Source organism: Phasianus colchicus, chromosome 2, assembly GCF_987193195.1.
Source record: "Phasianus colchicus chromosome 2, bPhaCol1.hap1.1, whole genome shotgun sequence".
NCBI classification, from domain to species: domain Eukaryota; kingdom Metazoa; phylum Chordata; class Aves; order Galliformes; family Phasianidae; genus Phasianus; species Phasianus colchicus.
The window spans coordinates 104,159,300-104,175,576 of NC_143437.1; the positions used below are offsets into that span (position 1 = coordinate 104,159,300).

Below are 16,277 nucleotides of genomic sequence, written 5' to 3' on the forward strand. Positions count from 1 at the left end.
AAACCCTTTTATGTAAGTCTGCACTAAAGCTCTGTTACCAATGCCTGTGGCTCTGGGTGTTAGATACAACACTGAGAATTTGAGGTGCTGCTGCCACCCTCTGTTTGTCTCATATTCTGCAGAATTTTCCCCACACAGACGACAGAAGCAAGCAGGAATTGTTCTCTCAGATGCTGCAAATAACAACTGTGTCATGAATTCCAGCTGCTGGAGGTAAAGAAGTTGTTGCATTCAGAGGTTTGGGTCTGTTCTCCAGTCTTCAGCCAAAATGGAGTTGGCTTTTAGCTTCTGGGTTTTTCTGCACTTGAAACTTGTTTTTGAAGAGTGGTGAAGTCAAAGCAAATCACTTTGTAACTTAGACGGATGTGAAAGTTTAACAGAGTTCAGAGCTGAAGTCCAGGGAGCACAAAAAGAAACCATATTATCACTCACTGCTGCTTCGCTTGAATTTTTGTGCAAGATTGGTTTTGCTTTCAAGCTGCTTCTTGCTCTGGTAAGGGAAACCTATAGCAAGTTGCTGCTGTGCTTCATTGATTTCCATAGAGGGCTTCTTAAAATTCATTCTCCTCAATAAAGCTGTAATGGAGAGACTCCAGAGTTACTAAACCAGCGACTGTTGTTGAATAACCCATGATTCTAACATTTCTGTCCAATAATTCTCACCTATCCATTACTTTAACCTCCAGTTCTAAATTGTTTAAGGCAAAATCCTTTCTGTTCTGAGTCAGCAGTGTCAGGAAATGAGCTTTTAGTGCCTAATAAAATAAATTTATTGGCACTTGTGCTGAAGTCCTTCCAAAGCGATACGATACTGCTTTGCTGCACTTGAATTTGTGTTTCTCTTTTGCACCAGGAACATCTTGATTAAATACAACTACTTTGATTAATATCATGGCACCAAGTGAGTGTATAAAGTGCAGTGACAGCTGCAAACAGCAGTTTCTCCCTGCTAGAAAGTGTACCATGGTCCATGTTTCTACCACACCGAAACCCTGGATCTTACAAGCAACCAGCTCAGCTCTGCCAAAAAACCACTCTTTGGATCACCTTCATTAAAGAAATTAAAACCAGATGGGAGAGAGAAGCATTCTGGGCTTTCTACAGGGCCACTGAAAAGGAATGGTGCTATAAAAACAATGTCAGGGGAATAACAAGCTCCTAGGAAAACTCGTATCTGTTCAGCTTCACAAAACATCAGTGCTGCAACAGTACATAAGTGAGAAGTTTCGTTCCAGGTTGCTCTACGTCAGCACACTGCATTGTATTCAACTACAGGGGATGCATTCAGTGCACCTGCACATCCCCCATTGGAATCTCTTGACCCACAGACAGGTCAAGAAGGATTGAAATAGAAAGAGCAAAGTATTCAGACATTTTAAGCTTAAAAATATATATATTTTTAAATATGCAACTGTTTTAGCTGGAATAATTTTGTTATAATTGTTTTATATATTTAGAGGATTAAGGAGGAAAGGAGATTTCGGTATAGGGATCACAAAATAATTCTTTATCCTCATGTAAGTATAACTGTGCTTTTATCTACAAATGGAGAACCTGGAGCCCACACAGGAGCGACCCGCGCGTTGCAGCAAAGACGCCACTTCCGCGTTTCCGCGCGCATGCCTAGTAGTGCCTGGAGGACCTTTCACCATCGAGACTGGGCGGCATAGAGTGGCCGCAGTAGTTACGCCACTTCCGCGTTCCAACGCGCATGCGTGTTGCTGTATGGAAGAGTATGGAGACTGACGGAGCCGGTGGCTCAGAGCGGCTTCAGCAAAAGGGCGCTACTTCCACACGCGTGCACCTAAGGACCGATGACATCAAGTCCTGGAGGACTGGCGGGGCAGAGCGGTTACGTTCAAATCCACCGCTGGATCTGATCAGTGCTGATCGGGATCTGAATGGCGGGGGTCAGGAGGGTGGGGCTCTGATCGGTGGTGCCCAGCAACAGGACAAAGGGCAGTGAGCACAAATGAGAAAACAGAAGTTCCATACGAGCATCAGAAAAAAAACCTTCTTTACTGTGAGGGTGGCAGAGCTCCAGAACAGGCTGCCCAGAGAGGTGGTGGAGTCTCCCACTCTGGAGATGTTCAAGCCCACCTGGACACTCTCCTATGCAACCTGCTGTAGAGAACCTGCTTCAGCAGGGCTTGGACTGGGGTCCCTTCCAACTCCCAAGGTTCTGTGATTTTGTAGCAGATGGCCAAACGTGCAGTCAGTTGGATAGAAAACCCTCTACTCGTATGACCAACAGTTACTGCAGAAAGATACAATATATCAGAGGAAGCTGTTCAAGGACTTCAGACTTCATGCATGTTTCCACGCAGCTTTCTTTATGCTGTTCTTTTACCGTTAATTCCATCTCAAGGAATTTCAAGCCATTTATTTCTAGGCGTCTCATTCATTCTCACTGCTTCTTCTCTGGTATCTCATCCGTGTTTCTTGCATAAAGTTTTTGAAGGCTGGTTCTTCATGACTCTCCTCAGTAACTGGGAGGAAAAAAAAAAATAAATCACAGTTTAATACCATTTCAGCATTTGTTCTATTTGTGTTCCTGAAGAAAGCTAGAATCATGCTAGTCTAAGCAACACTACAGGTCCATTTCATCTTCAATTTCATTACAAAGGAAAAGAAAGAAGTCCTAAATATTAATTGAACAAGGAAAGAATGACGATAAAATTTGCAAACTCTCTAACAGAACACGACACAGTCTAAGAACTTAAAAGGCATAACAAGTTGCCTAGTGCATGCATCTTATTTTATGCATTATTTTATTTTAAATGCTTACTTGAATATAAAATTTGCAGTTGAACTTTCATGAAGATTAGAGTGTGGTATCACTGGACTGAGCACTGTAGCTGGGCTTCTGCTACAGATTCAGACACCTTTATTTAGGTGACTGAATGTTTGCTTTTCTCTTAGGCTCTCGTTACAGTCAATACAGTTAATGAAATACAGAGGATATTTCATGCCTAAATGAGCAGCTTTTAGATCAAATCACATCTCTCATTCCCTTACCTTCATGGTCGATGTCATCAGTATCACTCTCCCTCTCTTCTTCATCCTCATCAAGATTTCCTCGTGTTAGGATCAGCTCAGAGGGACCCATTGCAGAAGCATCATCAGACCCTTGGAAGGAGCAGAAATGTTTATAGGCAAAACATCACACTAAGTAAGTTAGCTCATGCCCTGACCATTTCTATGTGCATACTATAAATACCTACTCTAAAGGGAACCTGTAAGCACTTTCTGTCCAAAGATTCAGAACAGACTGCATCAGCACCAAACTGAACCTCATATAAAGCAACAGCTTGACCAACAGGAGAGTTTTCTCATATTCTAATTTGACTGTTTCATCTTTTCTCAAATACTTCATTATTCTACTTCAGTACATCCACTGCTTTATGTACACACCAGGATTTCTTCTTTGTGTGTTTGTGACTGACACATAGTAGAGCTAAGTCTGACCCACCCCACAGGAGCTGGAATCCCACTCCACTAAGATGAACACTTTCATGTTTTTGCAGAGGAATGCTCTATGTGATTTGTCAAGGCAGGCTCTTCAGAGAGCTTCTGCAGTAAACTTCATCTTCATTCCTGAGAAAATACCTGCAAGTGTGTTGCCCTGCATACACACAGGGCCCATGTCCTTCCGAAGGCGCTCCAGCTGATCTCTCTTTTGTTTATTTTGAGCCTTCTCCTGTGGGTACAAAGTTACGAGAGGCTTCTAAAAACGTTTAAAATACATCTCCCACAATGCTCTGTCCCAGGGGCAAAAAAAATAAACAACAACCCAAAAAACAGAAATGAACAAAGCAGGTCTTACACTGCAGTTGAAGTTACACAAAACTTCTGGTTAAGCATGGAAAACAAGCAGCATAAGGAAATCAAACTTAGCGAAGCTGTGCCTGCAAGGACTGTCCTTGCACAGCCAGAACTCCATGTGAGCAGAGCTACTCATTTTGGCATTCCAATTCGGTCTTCATTATGAATTATCTCAGTCAAAACAGTGCATTAGACCAGTGCAGAAATATGCCACAGTAAATTTGAATTATTTAGCACTAATACAGTGAGCAACATCTCTTCTACAAAACACCCCTATTTTTGTAAAGATGTGCTCCACCAAATCTAGGGGAAAAAGTCAGACTGTGAGCTTCAGACTTTTTCACATTTAATATTAAATGAAATGTTACAGCCTCACAACACAGAGTCAATTCTGCACATAAAAGTGACTGCAAGATACACCACTCCAGGCTACAGTAATTAAAAGTACTTACCAATGTTTTCCTCAGGCGTTCGTATTCTGGACGATATTCCCTGCAAAGGTAAATATACACAGTGCATTCATTCTCAGCTAAAACATCATTTATATAAAGAAAAGATCACTTTGGAGGGTTGTTTCTATCCCAAACTAAGGCTACTTCTAACCAAATTGTATTCTGAAACTAAAGGATGTAAAATAAGCGAATATACTCCATTAAAATGCTAAACCTTTCTCATGCAGTCTGGTTACATTAAAAAATAAAAATTGGGAAGAAAAAAAAACCAACCCAGCTCTATAGAACTAGTCGTTACACTGCCATAACCAGCAAATCACTCACTCTGACTAAACTAAAAGAGGGAAAAAATCAGATGTTAGAAAGAAATTCTTTACTCAGAGAGCAGTGAGACCTCTGGCATAGGTTGCTCAAAGAAGCTGTAAATGCCCCATCCTTGAAGGCATTCAAGACCAGACTGGATGGGGCCCTGGGCAGCCTGATCTACCACGTGGCAATTTGATCTAGTGGGTGGCAACCCTGTCCATGGCAATGGGGTTGGAAATGGATGATCTTTAAGATCTCTTCCAACCTAAGCCATTCTACTAGTCTATTAAGTTCACAAAAAGCTCTCTGTGTATCCATCTAATCTGTGTGGCTGGCTGCGTACATACATGACATCCAGACTCCCTATTAGTTTGATTTGGGGAGCATAAAGTTGTAGCAGCCTTTCTCAGGTTGTCTGATCCAGCATGATGTATTCTCCTCTAAAAATAGTATTTGGTCTGTCTTAGCTATTTCCATGTAATCCAAATTCCTAGATTTGCTTTCTAATGTTACAGAGCAGTCTAGCAGTATTTCATGAGGAAGAATCCAGTAAATCCATCAAGTTCTCAAAGAATTCTTGAATTTCAGCTCACTCACCTACTCTGTCTACCTCTTTATGAAGACAATTCAAAGCTTGATCATTGTACAGAACCAGGTCGAAAAACTGACTTCAGAATTTGCTAGCACAGTTGGCTTTTACTTTTTTTCCCATTGAATAGCACAAAAAACTTCACCAGTGCATAGTTCCTTTTGATTGCTTCTTCTTATACTCTTAGATTTCAGTTTATTAGAAACCTTATTAACTCGGCTTGAAAAGTGAACACTTTTTCAAATCAAAGGAGTAGTTTAGTGAATTAGTAATTTCAGCAAGTATTCGGAGGGTCAGAAATCAAATGTTATCAACTTACCTCTCATATTCTTCTACAGCTTTAGAAAGTTGAACAAAAAAATCATCCAGTCCTGTGCCTAACACAGCGGAGACACCAACCACCTGTAAAAGAAAGCCATACATTAGAACTAAAAGGTAACTGAAGTGAGTTTTTAGGTAAATGACAGAGAATGCAAGCTGAAAAGGCTAAGCAATGTCTTTGAAAAAATGCCTTTGAGAATCCAGTGATATCCCTTTTCTCCTCCATTCTCTACTTTTAAGTAATCCAGGGAACTGAGTGTTCCTTTCTCTTCTATAAAATTGACCCCAGAAGAAAAATAATACTAGTTTAAAAAGGAAAACTTGGTTCTGCAGCACACTCTTGTACTTCAGAACTCAATATCCCACAAAAAAATATAGTTAAGATAATACAGTGCCTAAATATAATGAACAAGATGGGGCAATTGTTATAGTTTCACACTGATGGAGCTCTGTCACACCACTCTCTCCCATCTCAAAGGAACTGAGGAAAAGAATAACAATAAAAAAAGGCTCAAAGGCTGAAAATGACAAGGAGATTATAGCCACAGGCAGAACAGACTTGGCATGGGGATATTAATGTAATTTATTACCAACTATTAACAGATGATAGCAGTGAGAAACTGGCCTTCTTGGCCACAAGGACACTGCTGGCTCACGGGCAACATGTTATCCATCAGGACACTCCTCTCCAGTAACTCAGCCCCTAACCTGTACTGATGCATGTGGTTATTCCTCCTCAGGTGTAGGACTCTACACTTGCCATCATTGAACCTCATCAGATTCCTCTCTGCCCAACTTTCAGCCTGTTCACATCTCACTGAATGGCAGCATGGCCTTCTTGTGTGTCAGCCTCTCCTTCCAGCTTTGTATCATCAGTAAACTTGCTGATGGTGGACTCTATCCCTGCATCCTGGTCACTGAAGACGTTGATCAAGATCAGGGAACACTGCTACTTGCAGACCTCCAGCTGGACCCTGAGAATAAATTGCTCCAGCATGTTGAGAACCTTCTGAAAAGCAGCAGAGCACTCCACACAGTTTGATAGCAACAGCAAACTTGGCTGAGGAGGCACCCTATCACTTCATCCAAGTCACTGATGGATAAGTTAAAGATTACCCAGGGGAAACTCCACTAGACACCAGCCACCAACTAGATTCCTTGAGCTTTCTCTTCTCCAGGCTTTTGTGAAAGGCATTTACAATTAAAGATAAAATTAAAAAAAAAAAAAAAAGAGAGAGAGAGAGAAAACTTACCTTCAGTGAACTGTAAAACTCATCCAGCACTAAACTCATAGAACGAGTCAGGTTACTGACGTAGGAAGTCTCTTGATTCAGAGCATCCTGAAAAGTCTCAAAGTCCTGCATCCATTCTACCGCAAAACTGTGATCAATTATGTCTGTCTGGAAGGAGAAGACAGAGTTTTCAAGAGTAATAAATGATTAATTCTTTGTCCATATCTTATGGCTAAATTAAAGAAATGCAAGTTAAACTTACATAATGCTGATGTTTTCAAAAACATTCAGCCCTGGTCTGCAGTTTTCCAAGCTCTGTTTTTTTTTAGTCTAATCAACTACTTGAATATAAGAAGAGAAAACAACACCTATCTCAGTTTTAAGGAGTGTTTAAGAAAACAACTGAAAGCCTGGCTATAAAAAAATGGCATGGCTTACTGAAAGGCATCCTAAACTTGCTTTACAAAACAGCTTAATTTGTAAATATTACATTTTATGATTGAGGTGTGACAAGAACAGACTGAATCCTTTTTTGACAGGCTTGGGAGCTGTGGGACACTTCTATGTTAGGCAACATGCTAAAGGACCTTTCAGCTGTGCTCTGACCTAAAGAACTTACAAACTAAACTCAGAGCAAGATCATGGACACAGAACAGATAAGATGATTTCATAAGTTTACATGGATTGATAATTGAACAGTCTATCGAAGAGTTTTATAAACATATCAAAGTACATGGAAATACTCAACTATTACAACACAAGTGCCTACAACTGATATATTTCATTTCCCAGCACCAGTAGAAAGGAGGAAAACAGAAGAAGGAAGTATTTCCTTATATTATTCAAAATACTTGTGACAGAACTGAATCCATCAAGGATCCAAACACTGACAATTTAGAAATGCTTTGATTGAGTTCTAAAAGTAAAATTGAATCAACTCTGAAAGTTGGTATTTTTTGTCCTCTGCAAATCTAATACTTCTTAAATCTATGTCACAGAATGATTTGGGTTGGAAGGAACCTTAAAGATCATCTAGTCCCAACCTCCCTGCTGTGGAGTGGGGGGAATGAACCTTCCAATTACACTGAGGTGCCCAAAGCTGAGGTATCCAACCTTGTCTTGAACACTGCCAGTCAGAGAGCATCAACTCCTTTGGGCAACCTGTTCAAGTGCCTCACCCTCCTCATAGGAAAGAATTTCTTACTTTTATCTAATCTAAACCTACCCTTAGTTTAAAACTGTTAACCCTTGTCCTGGCACTACAGTCCCCAAAGCCTTTTCTCAGAATACAGAACCCCAGGTGAGAGCAGAGTAAAGGGAGACAATCACCTCCTTTGACCTGCTAGCTATGCTTCTTTTGATGGAGCCCAAGATATGGTTAGTCTTCTGGGCTGCAAGCACACACTGCCCACTCCTGTCAAGGAGTACCCTCAAGGTCCTCTCTTTATTACTGCACAATCCTTGGGATTTCTCCATTCTTATAAGGAATCAATTTTGAAGTGCTTGTCAATAATTCTTCAAATGCTGCTGACTTGTCTTGTTACTGAAGCCTAGAATCCAGAATTAAATGAAGCTGTGAACCCAAAACCTTGGGTCTACCCTTCCATACACATACTGCGGAAGTTCTGTTTCTTTTAGTCTTGCCAAAAAAGCATTTTCTTAAGAGAGAAAAACATTTTCCTCTCTCATGCCCTTTCCCACAGTTTATTCTAGAGCTATTGTCTGGAGAATAGCATACAAAAACCTGCTAAGGAAGAAGATATTAAAGACATGCACTGTAAGGGTCACTAGGGAGATGCATGTAGTTGGAGCACATCAGATATCAATCCTGCTCAGCAGAGGCAAGGTAAAATTTCACACTCAAAGCACTGACACTCTAAAAAGAAGCATGTAAGATACATATGCACACATAAAAATTGCTGTGTTGGAAGAACAACTCCTTGAATACAAAGAATGCCTGCGAAGAGAAGGAACAGTACTTACAATAGAAATTGGAGTCTTCTAATACATGGAATTATTATGTTTAAAGAGCTGGCAAGCTGTTAAGCTTAAAAGTATTCCTTTAGGCTACAAACCAATACCTAACACAACAACAGAGGTGTATCCTCAGCATAGTAAGTATCTGCTTTCTGACAGATACTGGTACATTTTAAAAGTCTCCAATTAGAACCATACACATTTTGTACAGGCAGGTATGACACAATTCCTACCCTAAGTCTTCAGTCCAGTGTTCAGAAGCAATGATTAAGACAATTATTTTAAGAAGGCAGGGAACTGTAAAGGCAGATTCAATAATGAACTTACCCTTACATTAGAAAGTTATGCTTCCTTATAGCATAGCATTAAGCTGTTAGGAGGCCATGGATGGCACTCTTTAAAACAAGTGCAGGTGAAAAACAGATCTATCAAAGAAACACTGAAGCAGTGGGAATTTCTGGGCCAAGGTCCAAATATTCTACTTTTAAAGACTAAGATGAGAATAGGACTGGCATCCAGTCACTCAGACAGCTTCCTATGGGAAAATCTACCTCTGTGACATACATTTCTAGTTAACACTGAATTTGTAAAACATATTTTACAAAATTCACTCAAAAAAAAAAGGATTTAGAACAAGAAAGTCTCAAGGAACCAAATCTCTAACAGATCCTGCAAAACATTTTTCAAATTGGTAGCATGACGTCTAATTTAAATGTTTGGGTGTAACTGCCTGTCCCTGTTTTTCCTCACTACTTACTTTGCCTGGTTAAAGATCTTTTCTAGATTCAGTTTTCAGCCTGCAGCTCCTTCCCAGCCTTTCTTTTTCAGAAAAAGCCTGGCCTGGTGATTGGCAACCCTGCACATAGCAGAGGGGTTGAAACTCAATGATCACTGTGGTCCTTTTCAACCCAGGCCATTCTATGATTCTACGATTCTATAATAAGATGAAGATGGTAGAATAAAACAAGCTAAAGAGAAAAATACTCTACTGGAATTTAGAAACCATAGCTTTCATTTACCTTGTTCATGACAACAATAAAAGGCAGCTTTGTCTTGTACAGGATACTGAAATTTTAACCAAAAAAAAAAAAAAAAAAAAAAAAAAGAACTGTTAAAAAATAATTTAACACTCATTAGAGCAGATAAAAATATTAAACAGAAAGCAGGCAAGACTTGTGCAAAACATCAAAACATTCCAAGATGACTTCCAAGATCTCTTCTGATCCCTTCTGAATCCCTGGAGGCATTCAAGGCCAGGCTGGATGTGGCTCTGGGCAGCCTGGTCTGGTGGCTGGCGACCCTGCACATAGCAGGGGGGTTGAAACTAGATGATCATTGTGGTCCTTTTCAACCCAGGCCATTTTATGATTCTAGAAATCCAATATGCTAAGCCTCTACTTGTCAGACATTTAAGTTAGAACCATCTTTTCTCAGAGACAAGAAGAAGAAAACTGAACTACAGTCAACATCTGGAAGAAATGCATTAAAAGAAGTCAACATTGGGATTTACATACTTAATAATTTGTCTGCTCCATTATTTATTTTAAGAACAGAAATCCCTTATTCAAGTCAGAAGGCAGATTGAATATAGCCACAACAACATTCTAACTTAACTGTAAGCCTTGGTCCTTCCTATCAGCCACATTCCCAAAAAATGAGCTGGACATATTCTCAACTGAAAAGCTCCCTGGATGAAGTCTAAACAGTCACTCTCCCACCCAAACAGATAACATAAAGGGGACAATGCACTCAAATGAGATGGTTTGCATATTCAGCTTTTCTTACCTGCAGGCATACAGCATGTTGGACATAAAGGTGATAGGGTTGGTACTGCGAGAGGTGTCCATCACATAAACAACAACTGAAGGAAAAGAAGAAGCCTGGAAAAACATGGCAAAAGGCATCTTGATTAGAAGAAGGCAGGCCCATTTTTCACACAGCCTCAATATCAAGTAATGTAGAATACACCTACCAGTGCCTCAGTTATGATGGTTCCTGATGCTGACCACGTGAACACCTCAATCTGTCCTGGTGTGTCAATGATAACATACCTGTTAAGAAGTCACCACCAACAAAAAAAGTCAAAATTAGTCAGGCAAAAGTCCTGTTGTGACCAGATTACCACATGCAGGGAACAGCAAATCACATTATTACTGTGCTACAGATCAGAAAAGCTTCTCCCAAACAGCGATGAGATTCATGAGTATAGCTGAAAAATTCCTGTGTGACTTTTGTGAGAAGCACTCACTCTCTTAAGATTCTGTTAGAGCCAAAGGCATTCATTTCACACATACTATCTCTCCAGAATCAAAGCTAAGTCTTGCCTGTTTAAGAAGGAAAGTGAAGAAAAAAGTGGAAGTCTGATGAAGGATGAGAAAAGCCAATCTAGAATCAGTAGATATTTCTTCATAATACTTTTTTTTTTTTAAAGTCCAGTAACTTGTTCTATTTCTACACTTTTTTTCCAGATAAAATTTACCCCAAGGTCGAAGAACAACTAGGAAACACAGAGAGATCCTTTTTATGGATGTCACATATTTTCCCACATAGATTCCAGAATAACAAAACTTGGTAGAATATACTCACTTGGATGCATTTTGTCGTTTTTCGATAAACTTCATCACCTGATGGAAAAAGCAGCAGCACATTTTGTATTTAGGCTCTGAACAGGAAACTTGAATAATCATTTTGTAATGCAAGCCTCAACTTTAGCTTACACAACTACCATAGCTATAAAAATAGACAGTGATACAATAAAAGCTAGAAGTCTCTAAATCTGAAGATGGAAACAGATAGCAAATACTCAGATACAGTGAAACCTTGCAAAAACAGCCCTGATTTTACCTGTGTTCTGGTACCTGCTGAAACAAATGGTACAATGAATGCAGCTGTTCTCTACTTATTTCCTAAGAGATTTGGCACTTCTTTAACTCAGTAAGGTTGCCACTCCAGTGCTGATTAAGCATTAACGTTTAAGAGAATATAAAATTATCAAATAAGCTTAGGGAAACTTGATCAATCTCCAAAAGTGACTTCTGTACTTCAAAATCAGAGCAATCACATGCAAGTTTTTACAGTGAATACAGAAACAGAACAGTTATGTGACTTAAAGTTCTGTACATGAGACCTCAAATTTTACATTACAAAGAATTGTAGGAAAAGAATAAGGATATATTTCACTTAATTAAAGAGCTACTGCAGTTTGGCTGCTTTGCAAAATAAGGAGAATGCACTAACTCTAAAAAAATATTAGAAGGTTAAATAGCACTTTCTAAAACTCTATACACAAAAAATAACTACAGCCTCCAGGCACAGTATACACATATGAGCAACCTCATACCTGATCAAATCTCGTAGCAAAAAGATTAAGAGAGGTCACTATTCCACCATTCGGGCCCAGCCCGTATCTAGATGCTTCATTCAGGAAAGCAGGTGATCATGCAGACCTCAGAGAGCTTATTTTTAACATTCTGACAGTTGTTGGCCTTTTGCAATGCACACTGGGTACCTTACAGAATAAGACAATACTACACATACACAATTAAGTCTTCTAAGTGCTGCAGTAGATAAATAGCATGGCCTTTTTTTTTTTTTTACACCAACAAGTGTGACTGTCAAAATGAAGAGAGTTTACCCCGAGGTTTCCCTTGCCAGTATCCAACCATGACTATTTCAGACAGAGAAAAATGTATGCACACATGTTCTTTGTCTTTCCAAATAGATGCACTACACAGTCAGTAACTCAGTACTTAACAGTGTCCTGAATGCATTTCATTTTTAAGAATATGTGCTTCAAAATATAATTAAAAGATTTCCTGCACAAATCATTCACAGTCAGAATTCAAATGGAATGAATGGGAATGAACCCTGTAAACATACTGGGAGCACCCTGAGGACGAAGACTTGAAAATTCCTTTCTGTGCATATGGATCTGTCTATTAATTAAGTTCACAGACACAAATACTCTTTTATTATGTCATATATTTTTTTTTACTGCATAAAAGCTAGGAGTGATTTGCCAGTACATGCAGTATTCCAGGGTCACTGCTCTAGATCTCCAAGCATACTGACAGACACTCTTTAAGCACTGTTTAATCATAGAATTGCTCAGGCTGGAAAAGACCTTCAAGATCATCAAGTCCAACCACAACCTAACCATACTACCCTAACTCCAACAACCCTCTGCTAAATCATGTCCCTGAGCACCACATCCAAATGGTTTTTAAACACATCCAGGGATGGTGACTCAACCACCTCCCTGGGCAGCCTATTGCAATGCTTAACAACCCTTCTGTAAAGAAGTTAATGAGATGTTAAACTCCAGTGACAGTTAACAGACACAGCAAAGCAAATAACATGCCCATATATCAAATTCAAACTTCTGCTAAGATGTTTTGCTAGTAACTCCTAATCAAACAGCCAAAATCATAATCCTAACATCCATCATTTCTATTTTTTCCTAAAACATTACATTAAGAGAGCCAAACCAGTAGGCCAAATCCAAGCACTGTATATTACATCCATCTGCAAAACCTACAACTGAAAGGATAAAAGACCTCCACACCTCTCTGGAATTGCAGTCACTTTAGTATAATATTACTGAATCACAATCCCCAAGCTACTGTGCAGCTTAAGACACAACTCCAATGTCTTACAGACCCAGAGAGACAAAATTTTATTATGATCAAACTATGCAGAAATAGTTTTTCATCACCTTCTATGGGCAAATACTAATTTGCATGATTTTAAGAACAAAATTAGATTTGTAAATACACAGGGAAGAAGCTGCTGGCCTCCTCTATTACAAATAGAAACTGGGTGAACAAAAAACACAAAAGAGACGTGGACAGAGTTCCTGTGAAGGTGGTGAGACACTGAACAGGTTGCCCAGTGAAGCTGTGGATGCTCCCCTCCATGGAAGCATTGAAGGCCAGGCTGGATGGGGCTGTGAGCAGCCTGGCCTAGAGGGAGGTATCCCTGCCTACAGCAGGGGGTTGGAACTACATGAGCTCAGAGGTCCTTTCCAACTCAAACAGTTCTATGATTCATGCTATTTGTAAAAACATACTACTAAGCAGAAACACCTGCAGCACATAAGAAGAGAATGACCCAAGGAGCATAAAAATCTTGCTCACACACATTTCTAATCTCAGATGCGAGAAATATACAGTCAAAAACCTTTGGTCTTTGTGCAACAATCTGCATTGTTGCAATCCCAATCCCCCTTCATCCTCCCATGTAAAAGTGACAGCTTTTTCAAAACCTGAGATTTCAAAGATCATTGCAAGACCAAAAGAAAGGATACTGCTTCATGACTTCTTTGTACTTCACAGTGTCCCGGATATCTAGAATGGGAGCAAGCATAAATTGTTTCAGTACATTTATTTTAAAACAGTCTTCTTTGTTAATTTGCTTATCATCAAAACTCTTTCCTTTTCTATCAAGTCTCCTTTTGCCTCAGTAACAAATCTAGTACCAGCAGGAAAAATCTCATACATAAAAAAAAACAAAACAGACCTGCTGTGCTCTCAGTAGATACATGAAACCCAGCATGACTCATGTGAAGCTTCACCAGATTATTGAGCCATAACTGCTTAAGCTGAATTTTATTATTTCATCAACATCAGTTAATAAATCACACATCTTTCAAACACTTATCACTTTATGAGAGACCCAGAACTGGGAGGCATTCTCTAACTCTTCAGATGACATCAGTAAGAACACTTTGGTATCCAAAATATCTTTTTTATTTTCTAAGAGATGGGCTAACACTTTTAGAAAGTTTAAGTGACAGAATCCTCAACAAAGCTAAGTCCTGGCAAGCCTTGGGAACTGCAGATCTTTGGGAATGGCTGGTCATAAAGCCTGTTTGCTTTTAAGGTATTTTATCTAAAAATTGATGTCTTTTATGTTGCTTTAAGAAGTTATTTATTAGCATACAGCCACTGCTTGGCTCTGAGGATAGGAAAACCAATCAAATCTGCTAAAATGTTCATTGTCAATGACAGGGAAAAGAAAAAAATAAAACCACATGCATTTAATCACACTCCAACTCCATTATGGGGACAGTTCTCATTAATATCTTCAGAAATGACTTGGATTTAGGACTGGGAGATGCTTTCAGCATGTTTCCTGATGATACTATATTGTGAGGAGCTGCTGGCGTTGTCAAGAGCAAAAACACCTTGCTGAGATCTAGGCAAATTACAGAGCTGAGCAATCACCAGTTGCATGAAATTTAACAAGAGCAGGTGCCAGATTCTGCAACCAGAAAGGGGCATTCCTGGCTATATATACAGGCTGAGGGATAAGATGCTGAGGAGCAACCCTGCTGAAAGCAATTTGGGGAATGTGGCCTACAGCAAGCTGAACATGAGCCAACAGTGTGCTCAAGCAGCCCAGAAAGCCAACCATACCCCAGGGTGCATCAGGCCCAGCACTGTCATACAGGCAAGGGAAGGGACTGTCTTGCACTGCTCTACCTGGTGTGGATTCACCTCAAGCACTGTGTGCAGGTTTGGGTACCACAATATAAGGATATAAACGTAAGACAGAGTTTCCAGAGGAAGGTTACGAAATGGTCAAGGGTCTGTAGAGAAAGATACGTGAGATGCTGCTGAGTTCCCTCAGTGTGTTCAGCCCAGAGCAGAGGAAGCTGAGAGGAGGCCTCACAGTGACCTACAGGTCCTCACAGTTGGCAGAGGGGCAGCACTGAGCTCTGCTCTCTGGTGACAGTGACAGGACCTGAGGGAACGGCACAGAGATGAAGGAGGGGAGGGCCAGGCAAGATATCAGGTTCTGCACCAGGGGGTGGTTTTATGTGGAACAGGCTCCCCAGGGCAGTGGGCATCGCCCTCAGCTGCCAGACTCAAGGAGCACTTGGACACTGCTCTCAGACATATGCTTTGATTTTTTGGCTCCTTGGGTTTGATGGTCCTCGGGGGTTCCTTCCAAAAGAAAACAATCCAGCACTCACAACAACTTAAAGTCCTCCTCACGTTAGGCCTTGGCACTTTTTAAAGAGAGAACAAACAGCCTAACCGAGTGCGTGCTGTGAAATACCTCCTCCTCTTCGCAGAGTACAAGGAAAGCAACGCATCAGAACAGCTTTACCTCGTTCACAGCAGAAGGGTCCCGCTCCGTTCCTGCAGACCCTACAAACGCGATCCCCCACCCCGCCCCGTTTCTCCCCCGTCACGCTGCCGCCCCTCTCACCGATGTTGGCGGGGAAGGGCAGCTCGTGCACGGCGGGGTCCAGGTTGATCACGTAAGGTGGGCACCGCTGGCCGTGCAGGTGGGCCGCGAGGCACTGCGGGGACACAAGATGGCGTCAGGCCCCTCCCGATGCGGCGGAACGCGGCAGCGCCCGCCACCACCCCTCACCTGCACGAAGGTGGTTTTCCCGGAGCCGGCCATTCCCAGCACCAACACGCAAACCGGCGCCGCCGACTCTCCCGCGGCCGCCATCTTTCCCGGCACTACCTTTGCGTTTCCGGGGCGCGATCCGTAGCTTCCGGTGATTGGCCGGAAGCTTTCGATGATTGGCTAGCAGCTTCCGGGATGTGGCCTGCAACT

At 40.9% G+C, this 16,277-nt stretch overlaps 1 protein-coding gene across 1 annotated transcript; it reads right to left on the reverse strand.

Moving 5' to 3' along the window:
- Positions 1-2,000: 2,000 nt before the first annotated feature.
- On the reverse strand, positions 2,001-16,234 carry GPN1 (GPN-loop GTPase 1). The gene is made up of 14 exons (XM_031595938.2): positions 16,086-16,234; positions 15,918-16,011; positions 14,008-14,047; positions 12,043-12,109; positions 11,289-11,326; positions 10,675-10,753; positions 10,488-10,582; positions 9,722-9,767; positions 6,747-6,893; positions 5,492-5,574; positions 4,278-4,317; positions 3,610-3,700; positions 3,019-3,129; positions 2,001-2,489 (listed from the first exon to the last, which is right to left on the reverse strand). The coding sequence occupies exons 1-14, from the start codon at positions 16,167-16,169 to the stop codon at positions 2,398-2,400; spliced, it is 1,107 nt and encodes a 368-aa protein (XP_031451798.2). The 5' UTR covers positions 16,170-16,234; the 3' UTR covers positions 2,001-2,397.
- Between the last annotated feature and the right edge of the window lie 43 nt (positions 16,235-16,277).

Excerpts from the sequence above, each read along its gene's own strand:
- GPN1 (XM_031595938.2), bottom strand. The coding sequence starts at position 16,169 with ATGGCGGCCGCGGGAGAGTCGGCGGCGCCGGTTTGCGTGTTGGTGCTG. Across the intron at positions 6,894-9,721 it reads TTATTGTTGTCATGAACAAG|ACAGACATAATTGATCACAG; the intron begins GTAAATGAAAGC and ends TTCTCCTTCCAG. Across the intron at positions 5,575-6,746 it reads AGTTTTACAGTTCACTGAAG|GTGGTTGGTGTCTCCGCTGT; the intron begins GTAAGTTTTCTC and ends TTTCTTTTACAG.